The 16,005-nt window shown below is 31.4% G+C and overlaps 2 protein-coding genes across 2 annotated transcripts; both read right to left on the reverse strand.

The window, feature by feature from the left end:
- Nucleotides 1-2,397: 2,397 nt before the first annotated feature.
- Nucleotides 2,398-5,545, reverse strand: LOC110654036 (G-type lectin S-receptor-like serine/threonine-protein kinase SD2-5). Its single transcript, XM_021809897.2, has one exon. The coding sequence runs from the start codon at nt 4,974-4,976 to the stop codon at nt 2,535-2,537; it is 2,442 nt and encodes an 813-aa protein (XP_021665589.2). The 5' UTR covers nt 4,977-5,545; the 3' UTR covers nt 2,398-2,534.
- A 4,501-nt stretch (nt 5,546-10,046) lies between these two features.
- On the reverse strand, nt 10,047-12,805 carry LOC110654035 (uncharacterized). Its single transcript, XM_021809896.2, has 4 exons — nt 12,284-12,805; nt 12,047-12,161; nt 11,625-11,739; nt 10,047-11,268 (listed from the first exon to the last, which is right to left on the reverse strand). Exons 1-4 carry the CDS (start codon nt 12,382-12,384, stop codon nt 10,379-10,381), a joined length of 1,221 nt encoding a protein of 406 aa, XP_021665588.2. The 5' UTR covers nt 12,385-12,805; the 3' UTR covers nt 10,047-10,378.
- Nucleotides 12,806-16,005: the final 3,200 nt, after the last annotated feature.

The following is a 16,005-nucleotide window of genomic DNA, read 5'->3' on the forward strand; positions in this document are numbered from 1 at the left end:
AAAAATTAAAGTTTCTTGGGATAGGCAAAAAGAAATTACTTTTCTTGCACAAAACACAAAGTAATTGCAGCTCATCAATTTAATGCGAAGTTAAATAATCATGCCAATCAAATGAGCCATTTTTTCACATTCTTGAAAATTTAAACTTTTCTTACTAAGTTATCCCAATCAAACAAACCCTTAAACTTGCACTCAAGGTAAGGGAGAAAATCCATTGAAACGAACATTTATATTTTTCTAAATATGTTTAAACTCTTTTTTTTTTTTTATTACACACCTAGGAAGAGGAAGTTGAATTTCTCAAGTTCAATATATATGCAGCTATCACTGATTTATGCTCATCGCTGTAGCTCATCGCGAAATGTTAAAAATTTTAAAAATTTTTTTTTATTATTTTTCATACATATTTAATGTTGTGATAGAAAATTCTTTTGAGAAAATTTGCAAAAGTGCCCTTTTTAAGACAGTAACTAAATTGTATGATTAGTTTCATGGAATGGATCATCTACTAAAAAATTTATTAGTGTCCATTAGCAATTAATCTTCTAATTTAACAATAATGCAGTCTTCTAATTTTGGCTTAACAGAAGACAAACATTGATAGTTATTATGCCTTCAAAAAGAGTTTTCATTAGAAGCTCCCCCTTTATCATTTCATAAACTTTTAAATTTTGAACTATTGCCTATAAAAAAAAAAAGGTTTCTTGCAACATTGTTAAGTGTGAGAGCATTTCTTTTTACATTATATTAAAGACTTTTGATTGTGCTTTTAACAATTTGAAAAAAAAGCCAACCAATTTGATTGGTTTTCTTGATAAGGATCTCGAGTTTAAACCTTTCTATTTATCTCTTTTAAGATTATTCATCGGTTCATTGTGCCTTTTTTGAATTAAAAAAAAAATGAAAAATCTTTGATTGTTCTTCAATGATAAATCTTCTATTTACTCGATTAGAATCATGATGTAACATTAAGATTTCTCTCTTTACTTGATTAGGATTCTGATAAGAGAGAGCTTTCTTAAACAAAAGGTAAAAGTTTATATCAAAATTAACATATTTATTGGAGATTTTAAAAAATTAATTATTTAATTTTTGTATTTTAATTCTGTCAAATTGAAAGTTTCTTAGTTTATATTTAAAAATAATGTATTTTTTTTTTTTAGTTTAACGGAGTTAAAATACATGAATTAAATTATTAATTTTTGAAAAATCAGATGATATAAGTGTACACTTTTTTACATAATCTAAGGAAAAAATAAATTACCTTTAAGATTATTTTAGTCATTTCACATATAAATAATGAAAAATTAACAAAAGATTAGATATAAAGATTTTCAACTTGATAAATTGAAAATATAAGGATTAAATTATTAATTTTAAAATATAATTGAAAATTAGGTTTAAAATGTAATAGAGTTAAATAATAAAATGAAAAATACCCCAATTTTTCAAATTCCTAATTTCTTATCTGAGAACTGTAAATGTAAATGAGAAGGAGAGAGAGAGAGAGAGAGAGAGAGAGAGAGAGAGTTTTGCATTGAGGACAAAGCAATCTGAAAGCTATGGTGAAAAAAGGGGACATGTAAATGGAGAACGAAGTTGTATAAACAGCTTTTGCAATTTCTATGTGAAAATAGATATATAAACTCATGCAAGGCCTTTTCTTTGAATTTGAGAACATTGCTTCAAACCAGAAGCACCCATAGACTCTTCAGGAAGTTTGCCTTCAGCATTAGGCTCCCTCCCTGTAAATAGATATTTGGTAGACATCAGTGCCAAGAATTTTAAGAAGTTACTCTTCAAATTTCTACTTTTTTTTTTTTTTTTTTATCATAAGTTTAGCAAGGCACCATACAATCTACCATTATTGCTACCTTCAAAGATTTCTTTAATCCTGCATTTTCAGGTCTATCAATCTACCATTCATACCTCCTGCAGTAATAATCACTATTACTCAGTCAAGATTCTCTCCTGTAGACCCAAAAAAACAAATCAGAAAAACTTTTTTTTTTTGTCTTTGGCTTCGTTTTCTCAGCAGTCAAACACACAGTGATAAAGGGAAAGTGAAGGTTACCAGAATCATCATCGCTAGTGGCTGGAAGAAGGCAAGCTTGGAGAGGTTTGGCTCTAAATTTGACTGCTGAGGCAGAGGGCCCTTGTTGGAGAAAAGGGTGGTGTGGAGTAAGTCAATAACTTTCAGATATCATCTTTAGGTTTTTAACTTTTGAATTTTTATTGTTATAACCTAATGACATCATTATAAATTGGCTGTGTTCATAACAACTTTCAGAGGATTCTAATATTTCAATCAAGATGAGTTTTTGAAGATGAAATATGTTCATTTTGCATCAGTTTTGTCAGAATCAACACCGTTCAGTAACAGAGCAAGAATGAGTGTAGAAACAAGGGACAAGCTAATTGCTAGTATTACAAAACTTTCTTGAGTAGTCTATAATATACAGGAATTTTGTAGGAGATGTATATATGAGTAGCTCAATTCTATAAATCTAAACAACAATCCCTGTGAACAAGTGCTATCTTGGGCCAGAAAGCTGCACAGAAGAAAGGTTGGCATTACTGTTGCTGTCTGAAGGTCCTGAGGAAGTGCCCTCCTCGCTTGTTGATTTAAAAAAACTCGAAGAAAGGCGAAAACTCAATGGGGAAGAAATCGATGGTTGAGGAACAGGGCAGAGACCTTCAAGCATTTGGACAACTTTAGACATTGATGGCCTTAGATACATATCTTCCTGTGCACACCACAACGCAACTTTAATAGCAGTGGATACCATCTTGTCGTTTTCGTCTAAATTCAGCTCTGCATCAAGGATTTCTCTCACTTTCCCTTCTTCCATCATCCTAAAAGCATAGGATGGGAAATTGGATTTCTCTGAAGAATGGGATTGATCAAAGTTTCTTCTTCCACCAATAATCTCAAGCAACAACATTCCATAGCTATACACATCACTTTTCTCTGAAATAGCACAATTTGTGATCCATTCTGGTGCAAGGTACCCCCTGGTGCCTCTTAGGGTGGTGAAAACATTGCTTTGCTCTCGATTCATTAACTTAGCCAACCCAAAATCTGAGACTTTAGCATTGAAATGATCATCAAGAAGCACGTTCTCAGGTTTTATGTCACAATGAATGATCTTTACATCGCAGTCTTCATGGAGATAAGCTAGTCCTTTTGCTGTTCCCAATGCAATATTGAATCTTGTATCCCAATCCAACAGAATGAAATCTTGTTTTTTACTCTTGAATATCCATTTATCCAAAGATCCATTGGCCATGAACTCATAAGCAAGCAGGCGGTGAGATCCTTCAGCACAAAAGCCTTTTAGCCTAACCAAGTGATGATGATGAATACTACCAATGATGCTAACTTCTGCTCGGAATTCTTTCTTTCCCTGGCCAATGCCTTCCAACTTCTTCACAGCCAGTCGAGTTCCATCCTGAAGAACCCCTTGATAAACTGAACCAAATCCTCCATGTCCAAGCTTCACCGAGAAGTTGTTAGTTGCAGTTTGAAGATCTCTGTAACTATAACGAATTGGCATCCCAGATAAGCTCTCCAAGAAATTATCATCTTCTGAGGTCTCTTGGGGAGATCCTGGCAACCTTTTCTTGTTCCTGTAATATCTAAATGCCACAAAAAGTAGACCCAAAATGACAGGCACTGTCGCAACAACTATTACTGCAACAAAAGGAAAGCCCTTAGTGGTACTTTCAGTGCCTCCATTGTTGGAGTCACTCGAGACTTTAATGTATGTAACAAAACTAGAGCCCTTGCCAGTGTCTTGGAAACTTCCAATTTGATCAAACAGGAAGCAATTCCCCGTACTGTTCTGGAAGAACATAGCAAGACATGAGCAGTTATCACGGCAAGAGGATTTGCAGCCTTCCAAACTAGTTTTTGAAGAGGGTGGAACAAACCCAAGTGCAACATAATTAAGCCCACTGCCAGCACTTACAAGCTCTGGAGAGCCCTTTGAGCTACCACAGGAAGAGACAATACCTGTTTTACAATTTGGGCTGGAACTAAGAGCTGAAGGGCACTGGCATACGTTGTTACCAGAACAAACATAATATGCACCACAAGGTTCTGGCCTGCTGCAAGGATCGCTTGGTATTTTCGTCGGAGAAGCACTACCTCCATCATCAAGGTTGAGGAAGGAAATAAAGCCATCATTTCCAACAACTGCAATCCAGGTGGCATTCGCATCATTCGCATCAGCAAACAAAAATTGCCACAACAACACTTCGTTACTGCCATAGAACCTCCATGAATTTGCATTGAGAGATGCCAGAGTGACTACCCCACCATCTTTGTTGATAGTCTTATCAATGTCATTTTTCATGGACCAATAAGGCTGAGGAGTTCGGAACCCAGCAGAGAGAATCATGTCACCAGACTTGATCTCAAGAACATAGGTCAAGTTATTGGCACCAGGATCACTGACAAGTTTCATTCCCTCCTGAAACTCCTGGTTTGATATCAGTGTGTTTGTGGGATGGCTAAAGCTCTGCCAAATTACACTACTGTCATTCCCAAGCAAGACCAAATTTCCTGAATCCTGCAATTCTATTGCAGAAACTCTTTTACCACTAGTATCAGGCCCCCAGATTGAACTTCCACCCTTGTGTAACGACACAGTACCATCTTCATCAAAGAAGAATTTATCAGAATTCGCAACTGGGAAGCCTCTATTTGCAGTCCATATAACATCTAAGGTTGCCATGTGGATGATAACTAATAGATATAATGTGACATCTTGAGTAGGGCTGAAGCCAAAAGCAAAATTTGAATTATTAGATAAAAGAAACATCCCATTCCTATCAATCCAGTTCATTTGGGACCCTTGAAACCCAGGATAAATCTTGCCAATGCTTTGTGTACTAGCCATACAGGCTTCAGATAGAATGAGAAAAACCAACGAAATGGAAGCCATAAAACGAAAGAAACCCTGACAATCCATGGCTGCAACAGGAACCTAAAGTTTAGATAGAATTTCAACTAATGGAAAGAAGGGACAGAGGACAGAAAAGAGAAGACTTTTCAAATGTTCATACGAACAAACCAGTGAAGAACTTTACATTCTGCATCGAATCTAAAATCAGTACCTAAACACCACAATTAACTGTATGATGGATGCAGATTGGAAGACATCTGAAGAAAACAATTCCTAAATTAAGGAAATTTTCAGGCAACTGAACAAAAAAAAAAGAATCACAGGCTACAGAATGGAGAGGATAGAAATACAAGAAGAAGAAGATTCAACGAGCAAGAAAACACACCCACACGAATCGCCAGACACCCAACTATGGATATCATGCTAATAAAACCAAATTAGCAAGTAGAAGAAGAAAACTTGGAGACATGACTCACTCAGTAACAGAATTTACAGAAAAATTCAACTCAGAACCACCAAAAAACAGACAGTTCAACATCCACCAATTGTATCAGGACTATAGAGAACAGAATCAACAAAAAGGAACTGATGGGTATCCTTCAGTGGTCCGTGAGAGAGCCACTAGAAGAAGAAGAAGAAGAGAAGAACCAACCATCAATGATAATAAATTTTGATTTAATAATATTTTAATAAACTATCCTTTTTTTTCCACTTGAGTTAAAAAAATTGCAATTTGTCCATTTTTTCCTGGCCATCTTAGTCATCTTGAGGACTATCAGCCATCAAGCTTCAAAAATGGGTAATTATTGTCGGTGTCTTATAGGAGAAAGAACTGTACTAAAATATTCAATTAATAATTAAATATTATAAAGTCAATTGAATTGAATAAGTCTGATTCTCTCGTGACGATTTATCAAATTTTAATCTAGTGTCGTTGTCTGTGAATTTGTATGAAATCCATTATAAATAATTTTTTTTATATAGATAAAAGAAAATTATTTTAAATATTTGTAATAATTTTTTATAATTTTATAAAAAAAAATAAAATAAAGTTGCACCCATCTCTGGAGCTTTGACTGTTGAGCTTGTATGAAGACAAAATTTCAAGAATTGACATACTTTCGTTACCATTACATCATAGTTATATAATCATAGTTTCATATGCATTCCATTTATTTTTAATTTTATATTAAAAATATATTTTAAATACTTTAACAATTTTATTTATTTCTTTAAATAAGATAATTATATATATATAATATTTATATTGAATTTATCTAATAAACAATTTAATACTATTAAAAAGTTTATAGCTTTTTTATACTATTTAGTTTTAATTAAAAATTTTATTTTTATTTATAAAAAATTCATATGTCAAATTGTATACATAAAGCACTATTTTAAAAATAAAAAGGATAGAACGTGGTGAAAAACTAAATCACTATTGTTTCAAAAATAAAGTATTTATAAGTGATTAATAAATTATTATTATATTTAATAAAAAATAATTTATAAATATATTTATTATCAAAATAATTAAAAAATATTAAATAAATTTTATAATGAAATTTTAAAATTAAATGAGAGTAATATGATAAAATATTTTATTAAATTAATTTATAAACTTAGTACTTATAAGTATTAAAATAAAAAATTTATTCTCAATTTATTTTTAAAATTTACAAGCGATTTAGCTAGTTTATAAATTAAAATAAATATTATTTTAAAAAATATTAACACTGTTTTTTAAAAAATAATAATAATAATAAAAAGGCCTCCTTTATTGGCTGTCTTGCTATTTTTTTAAATTTTGCCTTTTTATTTTTTATATTTTATTTCTTTCCTTTTTTATAAATAAAATATAATTTTTTCAATTGCTAATAAATTAAAATAATCTATATTATTATCATAAAAAAATAATATAAATTATAATATTAAAAAATTAATTTCACACACATATATACATTAATCTTATATATTATAACTCAATTTTGAGTTATTATTCAAACAATAATATTATAAAGTTTTTATTAGGTGTTTTTTTCCCTTTTCCTTTCTTATTTCAATTAGTTAACTCTGTTAATTTCTGCTTTTATTTTTATATTGTAATATTTAATTTTAAAATTTTATCTCTATTAATTATTTTTAATTATTAAATTATTATATTTATCTCAATCACAATAAATTATCACTAAAGGAAATATATATATATATATATAATACACTATAATTTTGGAAATTAAGATATTTTTTATTAAAAAAAGCTTCCTAATTTTTCAATTTAACCTTTTAATTTATAAAATCATAGCACTTTATTTTTTATATGTAAATGTATTTTTCATGAGTAAAAAAATAAAAATAATTAAATAACTGTTATAATAAATAATTATTTTAAAAAATATATTTTTTTATTTATTAATAAAATTGTAAATTTTTAGTAAAAAAAAAATACTCGCAACATCTCGTGGACATTGAGACTTATATGCATCTAAATTTGTGTATTTAATTTAAACATTTTAATTATTTATGCATAAATTTTAATATAAATATTTAATTTAATAATTATTCAGATAAATTATTTATTTAATTTCATTAAAATTTTGAATCAGTAATTTTATATATTTAAAAATAAAAATAAATACTTAAAAATTTAATGAGAGTGGAAGAAGTCAAAAGCTTGTAGCAAGTTTCAACCCATTCCAACTGGACCAGGGTCCTCGGCGCAGTCATCAGGCAACCTGATCCGTGGGTCCCTTGCATGCTCCTGACCTAGTCAGCTTTGACTTTTGATTCAATATTTAGCAGAGAAATTAGGATTTGATTGTTTGGCCAAAAAATAAATTAGGATTTGATTGTAGGAATTTTTAAAAGATTTTTGCTTTAATTTTTATTATTTTTTTAAATTTTAATTTAATTTAATAATTAAAATTATGGTAAATGTGAAAAACTTAATTTTAATTTAAAATTAAATCTATCTTTTATTACAGTGTGATATTTTTACATATTAAATTAATTAGAAATATAATAAAATTATTTATGAGAGACCTATTTATCCCCTCTTGATAATTGTTTGAGTTATAAGTTATAATTGAGAAATTTATTATTTAAAAATATTTATATTTAAATTTTAATTTAACATATTTTATTTATACTAATTTTAAAAAAAATTTATATTAAAAACTGAAACCCAACCTTAAAACCCAGGTGTTAGAGCAGGCAATATGAGATAGATGAAAAAAACAATTTTTGCTAATAGCCCAGGTGAAAGAATTAGTGAAAGCCGCATCACAGACGACTGCTGGGAGGTGAAAGGATTAGTGAATGGTGAGCAGATACGGACAAGCAAAACTCAAAGCCGAAGTGTTGTTCGCTTCTTTTGATCAAAGAAGTGAAAAAGCTGATGGAGAGGGGGTTTGTGCAGCATTAGCCAGAGTCATTGTCCATTGGCTTCAATCAAATCAAGACTTCATGCCAACAGCTTCACAATTTGATAGCCTTTTAGCACAAGGATCCTCCATGCGGCCAGAGCCTTGCCACGAGTCCTATATGAACTCCTTCCCGGATAAACACTCTTTCTTGAGACGATCTTGAAAGCTGATCTTACGCCTTTGAACATTTTGCACAATAAATCTTTTACTGATATTTTTAACCCAGAAAATTGTGAAGACTCAAAGGTGGCAGCAGCAGCACTGATCATTATGATCAGAGGATCTACATTATGAATTGGAATGAATGATCATTTCATTTCTTTGTGTTGAAGGCAGATGCTAATGCTTTCTACATCATTGAATCCTTAGGATAGAGGAGGCTCTTCGAGGACTGCAGATTGATTTCCACTATTCATCAACCTCCTCTTCAACGGTATCTCCTACTTCCTCTCACTTATCAAGTGATGGGTGCATTAACTAGTGTAGCTGAATTGTAAACTGCATCTAATTTTGTTTTGCCTGAGAGGCCATATATATATATATATATATATATATATAGCTGTCATGGAAACAAGCAGAAATATTGTTTATCATTAACTAGCATTTCTCCACTTCCCAGTGAACTCAATTCTGCACAATAGAAATGGCCTTCTGCAGAAAGTTCTTGATTATATGCAAGAGTTTAATGATGTTTTATGTAATCAGAGAGATTAATAACTCTCTACAATCAAAATAATAAAATACAGGGCAAACTTCCATTTTCTATGACATTTCTTTGAATATACACAACAAATTTGGATATAATTTCATTTCAATCACCACCCCAAGCAAGACAAAAGTTTTCTTGCTATAGACTACCTGCCAAACAAACATATTTCATACAAATCTTGTACAATCATCTCTCTCACATCCAATAACTTTTGCTGTGTGTTCCTCAAGAATTTTCAGAATTCCATTACCTTTTCGCCCACACTTGAGGATGCTGCTGATTCCCCAGGCACTATCGTGTAGTTGAAGTAATTATAGTTGCTCAAAATACTGAGATTGAGACTCATCCATCCATTTTCCTTGGCCTACCTAATTATTATTAAAAAAATAAAAACTTGCAGAGACCAAAATGGCCCACGTATAGAAGCTATGACCTTTGTTAAAGGCAAGAATATCTGACCCTATAAATGGCTGATAAGCACGTAATGCCTACAAATGTTAATCACCACTAACACAAACAAAAAGTCTTATCTCCTTTACTAATTAGACCAAATAGCAAGGGGTCCACAACACAGCCCCTAAGCACAAGCAAAGATAATTGTAGGATTTGGTATGAGACCATTTCTTGTCCCCCACTAACATAAACAAAAAGCCCTATCCAGTTATTCATTAATCATTTCTTTCCCACTTCTTAACCAGACCAATCAGAATGGGGGCCAGTGACCCCATGTCTAATGATCCAGGATTATTTCTTCTAATAGTTAAGTTTAAGATTTACTGAAGAGACACTACTTTGCCCATCCCTTTCCACAAAATAGAAATATCTTCACTCTAGCCACACATCCAACCATCTTTTCCATATAAAGATAATGCTAATATGGAATGAATGCATTATAAGAGCCTCGGTTTGATTTGCTTCCATACTTTCATCTTCCTCTCCTATTGTTCTTCATTTTCCATCAAACAAAGAGTCAAAGATAACCCGAAAATCCAAAGATCATTAAAAAGCCGAATAAGTTTATGTTATGCTATTCGAAGTTTCGAAGTCAGAATTGCTTTGCATAAAACATTTCTCTGCACATGATAACCCACAAGCCTCTTCTGTGTTTCTCCAGGATCATTTCTAATTTACATATCATATTCTTACAACATTGAAGCAAGTAACTTAGCACTACCCAGGCAATCTACCAAGTACAGCTGGATTACCAAAAATGCTTTAACAAGGCATATTCTAACTAAGGCATGCCTAGAGTTTGAAGAAACAAACAGAAGCAAGAGCCTGTCAGTCTACAAACCTACATTTTTCATTCTGCCAGTCAAGGTTTCATCAGTTTACGAACCTGCACTTTTCATTCTCCCAGTCAAATCAATGCATGGAAGCTTTGGCTGCCAATGACATGCCTGATCAGCCACAGCGTGACCATGAACTGCCTTGCGTTTTTTCTTCATCACATCTACTTTTACATGTTCATTCAATTTGCTTGGACATGACTTTAATGAGTCATCCATATCAACCCTGGCAAACAAAGAGAACTCCTTGTCTATTTGTGGCATCTGATTGTTGAATTTAACCCCCTCTCCAGAACCAACATCGTCAACATCCTGAAGCTGCCTGTTTTGAGAACTAAGCAAAGATGCTGAAAGAGAGCCCAACCGTAATGACAGATCACACCCAACATCAAGCTCCTCCATGGAACTATCCTTGAGATCTGATTGATTGATGTTAGCAGCAGCATCCTCATTACAGGAGAAGAGGCTTTGCCCATCACTCACCTTGACGGGTTCTAAGGTGCTAGGAACTGATTTAGAAAGAATTCCTACACTTTGCTGGGGCTCTAGGCAACTTCCATAGTACAAAGGATAAACTGAGCACAAGCTTGACACAGGATGATTCTCCATGGATAAACATTGGTTATAGTTAGATAGACAACCACTATCAGTTGCAAAGAGAAATTTATTAGAATTGACACTAACATTCTGGCAAACAAGATTTTGTAATTCAGAGCCCAAATGGGTTGAATTCATGATTGTGGGTTTTATGAAATTCGAATAATTAGGTATGCATTGAGGGCTGGTCTTATGATTTGCTTGAATAGTGCTATTTACCATGCCAGGATAGAAAGTGTTGGGCTCTTGATTGCCAGGACTAAGGTAACATCTTGGATGACTATTTCGTTGGCTTCTGGAGGCTCTCCTTGGAGTGCATCCCAAATTAAGAGCAGCTGAGCAGTATTGGAATAAAAAGAGAAGGATTAAACACAAAGTGAGTTACTTTAGAGTGGAATTCTTTGAGAAATAACTGCCACGATATAATCAAATACATCTAATCTCTCTGGACACCAAATATATTTCAGTGCTTGATTTGATTGGAAGATGGTAAAATGTAAATTATATGATCTCTCTCCTATCTTTTCCCCAGGTAAAGACAGTTGCCTTCGTCTAATTTACATTTTACAGTACTATATGTTCCAATTACATCAAGCACTGAAATTTGAGCCAACATTATTTGCAAGCAGCAAAAATCTCCATTGCAGAAAGTAAAATATTGGGTGTGGGGGGTGGTGGGGTTGAGGAATACCTTCGATGCAAGGTTGAAGAAGCTCTCCAGCTTCAGTACTCTCATCACGTCGAATGATTGTATTAATGGCATCATTAGTTCTGTCCCAAAGTGTTTTAAGGTCCATATATTCAGCCTATGCAAGAATCAGAAACTAATGCATAAGATTTATAGGAAAAACAGTAACTAAATCCACTAGACTATTGAAAGCTTATTGTGGAACGCCCAGGAAATGACTAAATGCTTGAAGTTTGAACCTTTAATTCACAAATTCTTCAGACCCAAAGCATAGAACTCCAAACTCAGCCTCAAAGACAAACAGTTGACTCTCAAAATTTTATTTTTTTCTTAATCATAAGCAATAGACAACTACCAGATGGGGGCAAGCAAATGAAAATTTAGAGAGAATATCTTACTAGAGGACCAGAGAGACAGAAATTTACCTCAGAATTGGCTTTGGAATATATAATTTCTTCTGCTCTTAAAACAACAACAGGTAGCTTCTCTTGCCATTCCTTGTTCTTCTTAGTTGCAGAGCTATGAACCTCATTGACCACTCTAATCAAAATACAGAGCAAAAATTGGTGACAGAAGAGAGATACTTAATTACTAATATACATGCAAATACTTACACACAAGAGAGAGAGAGAGAGAGAGAGAGAGAGAGAGATGGGGGGAACCTGAAAATTTCTTGAATGAGAGAACCTCTAATGGGCTGATGTCTATCACTGTGCCAAGCTCTTCTAACACATTCATAAGGCCTGGGGCCTGGTCTAGGCATCTTCACCAAAGAGTAGAGAGGGAGAAGAAAACAGAGACCTCTGTTTCTGGAAAAAGAGAAACAAGCACCGTGAGAAGTGGAAAATAGCTTCTGCTTCTAATTTTCCTTTTACCCTTTGCTTGGCTTCTGAATCACACCCAAGTCCCACACTACTCAGCCGATGACAAGTAATGGCAAGAGCCAAGAGGTCACAATAATATAAGTGGGAAGTGGAGAGAGAGAGAGAGAGAGAGAGAGAGAGAAGTTTGCTTTCTTTTTCTTTCTGTTCTGTCACAAACTCAATTATTTTGAAGGGTTTTAATTGATGTGTTTGGTGTGTCCCCCACTCATCCACATGCCTGCTTCCCCCAGCCCCAGGAGTCTCTCTCTCTCTCACTATTTTCTTCTTTATTATTATGGTTTTGGCCTTTTCTCCTTTCGTTTTCCTTTTACTCGCTCTTTCCCCCAGTATTTTCATTATTATGCTTGGCTGCCATTTCCTTGTGAACCTTACAGTGAATAGAGGTTGGGGTTTCCTCAAGCTTAGATTCCGCCGACAGCGACAATATTTCAGCTCTCGTTCCCTGCTACCCCATCGCATGAAAGATTGAATAGTCAATAGATAGAGCAGAGGGTGCAGTGATTGTGGTGGGCTTATCTATTTAATTACATGGAAATTGGAAAATTTTGATTTTCTTGATCTACCAACTTTTGCTTACACTACTAAGCTATTGTCCACAAAATTCAAGGCCATTAAAATGCAACTAGTACTTAGTTTAACTTGAAAAAATCTCCTAAAGTTTCCACCTTTTTCAATGGGTTTTGGTGTTTGAAATTGAATTGCCACCGTATTTGACCCAAAGAAACACAGAATGAGCTTTTGGGCTTTGGTGTTCTTACCTTCACCAAAAAAGCAAGCAATTAAAATCAACCTTCCAATTGAGTATATGTGTTTGTACCAAAATGAATTCAATTTTGGTAATTAAGGGGACCTTTAAACAAAAGAAAAGAAACAAGGAATCCTTGTTTCTTTGCACTGACAGAGGGAGGCCAAGCATATGTCACATTCATCACTTTTTGAGTTATACTGAGCTTGCCTTTCATGTGGGGTAAATGACACTCGATTCTCCGCTTGGATCCCAGGAAGAGATAAAGCTCTGGTGCTACTGAATCATAAAATAATTTTATTAAAAGAAAAAAAAAATCCAATTCTCCCAAGAAACCAACGTTTCTTAAGCCCTGAGAATCTCATTTTGACATTAATCTTTTCTGCAGAGATGCCCGCTCTTGCATCTATCAATGAGGTATGCAACTTGGAATTTCTCCAAGACTCTGTACCCAGCACATCTTTTCCCAAGTAATGCTAGCAAGCGAAATCTCAACATTCATTGGAAATTCTTACCTACTCAAAGGCTTATAAACACTCAATTAATAGAAAATTACATATTTTTAAGTGAAATTCACTTTGATTTTAACCTTAGGTAAGAATTATTCACATTTATAATCATGGGTTTATATATAAATTTGATATGATAAAGACATGTACATTTAGTATGATTAAGTTCTTTTCTTTTTTTAATTTAATATAACTTGATTTAGAATACATTAAGTTAGACAATAGAAAGAAAAAAATGGACAGACTTAAACTAATCTGGAGGAAAATAGTACAACATGACATAGAAGCATTACACATTTATGAGAATTTAATCCAAAATCGTTTAAATTGGAAAAATATAATTCATATAGTGAACCCTAAATTTTTAGGATAAATACTTAATTAAGTTATTAATTTAGTAGCTGAAACATAATACTTCTTTAACAGAGTCAAACTCAAGTTTCTAATTTCTTAATCTCCTTCTTACTTAGGGGAGAGCAGTTTTTGGTTTAAACCGAAAAATCGAACCGAACCGATTCAATTCGGTTCAATCAGTTTGGTTTTCAATTTTAATCAGTTCGGTTCGATTTATAGTTTTGATAATTTCTGTTAATCAGTTCGGTTCGGTTATTTTCATATAAAAATCAAAAAAATCGAACCGAACCGAAATTATTAATATATATAGGAAATTAAAGAAAATCGAACCGAATTGAATCGAACCGAAATAAAAGAAAACCGAACCGAACCTTACTATTTTTTAGTTTTGATTTCCAATTTTTTTTTTGTTTTTATGTTTTTATTATTTAAATTTAATGTTAAAAATATGAAATTTTATGAATTTCAGTTTGATCGGTTTAAAATCGAACCGAATCGATATTTATCGGTTCGATTCGATTCGATTTTCTCTCATTAATCAGTTTAGTTCTGTTTTTAAAATTTTTTATTTTTGATTTTTAATTTTATCAATTTGGTTCGATTTAGAACTGAACCGACCATTTGCACACCCCTATTCTGAATGACAAAAAGAAATGCGATTGTGTTTTTGGAAGAAAAAAGAGGAAGAGGAGAAAAGGGCATTAGTACATAATAGTAATTAAGCCCATAGCCATGTGTAGAGGACAGTGCCTCATTCAAGAGTTTGGTTGATGGGTAGTGAGTGGTAGAAGTAGGTAATAGCAAAAATCATTTTATTTAATTTAAATTAATAAATATTTATAATATTTAAATTTATTTTATATTTTATTAAAATTAATTTTTAATTATTTAAATTTTTTTAAAAATTAATTATTTTCATTCTCTGTCTGTTTTTCTGAATTATTTTTTTCATTAATGAAGAGTGAAAATACCTTAACATACACCAGAATAAATTATTATTTTATCTCTAAATTATATAATTATGAACACTTTTGTCTATAAATTTTTATTATATTAATAAATTAATTTTTATTTATTTATTTATTATTATTATTAATCCCTTCATTAATAGTTAAATGGATAAAAATAAATGAAATGATAAAGGCGTATAACAAAATTAAAATTTAAGTACTTTTTATTTATTTTCTAAAATATAAAAATTTAAATGTTAATTATGAAATAATATAAAAATTGAAAAGTATATTAATAATAATAATAATAATAATAATAATAATAATAATAATAAGTTGTTGATAAATGAATCAAATTTTATAACTATAATTAAAATGTATAAAACTAATTAAATAATCACATAAATAAGACTGAAATCTTAAAATTAATTATTTTCTTAATTAAGGGAGAGTACTGGAAAATTGTAATTTTATGTAATGTTCAATTATGAAATATGTTGAGTTTATTTTTTTTATATAAATTTTAATAGTTTGTTTTAAATATATTATTACATTTGTATTTGAAATTATTTTTAATAATAATATTTTTAATAATTAAAAATAAAAAATTAATTTTATTTACGAAAAAAATTAAATAAATTTATTATCTTAATAGGTGTTAAAAAAAATTACGCTGTCTAAATAATAGCAAATTAATTGCTGTTTAAATTAGTAAAATTTTTTATATTTATTAACATTTATACAATAATTAAAGAAAAATTTCTACTCACATTTGTAGAAAGTTATTGAATTATTTTTTTAATTAATCTTCTTTTTTAATTAATAAATTAATTTTCACTTACGTTAATAAGAAATTTCTTAACTGATTCTTAACTTATTTATAGAAAATATTTTCTTTTTAATTAATATAATCTTAATATAGATAAAATAAATCATAAAAAT

This window comes from Hevea brasiliensis, chromosome 4, assembly GCF_030052815.1.
Source record: "Hevea brasiliensis isolate MT/VB/25A 57/8 chromosome 4, ASM3005281v1, whole genome shotgun sequence".
NCBI lineage: Eukaryota > Viridiplantae > Streptophyta > Magnoliopsida > Malpighiales > Euphorbiaceae > Hevea > Hevea brasiliensis.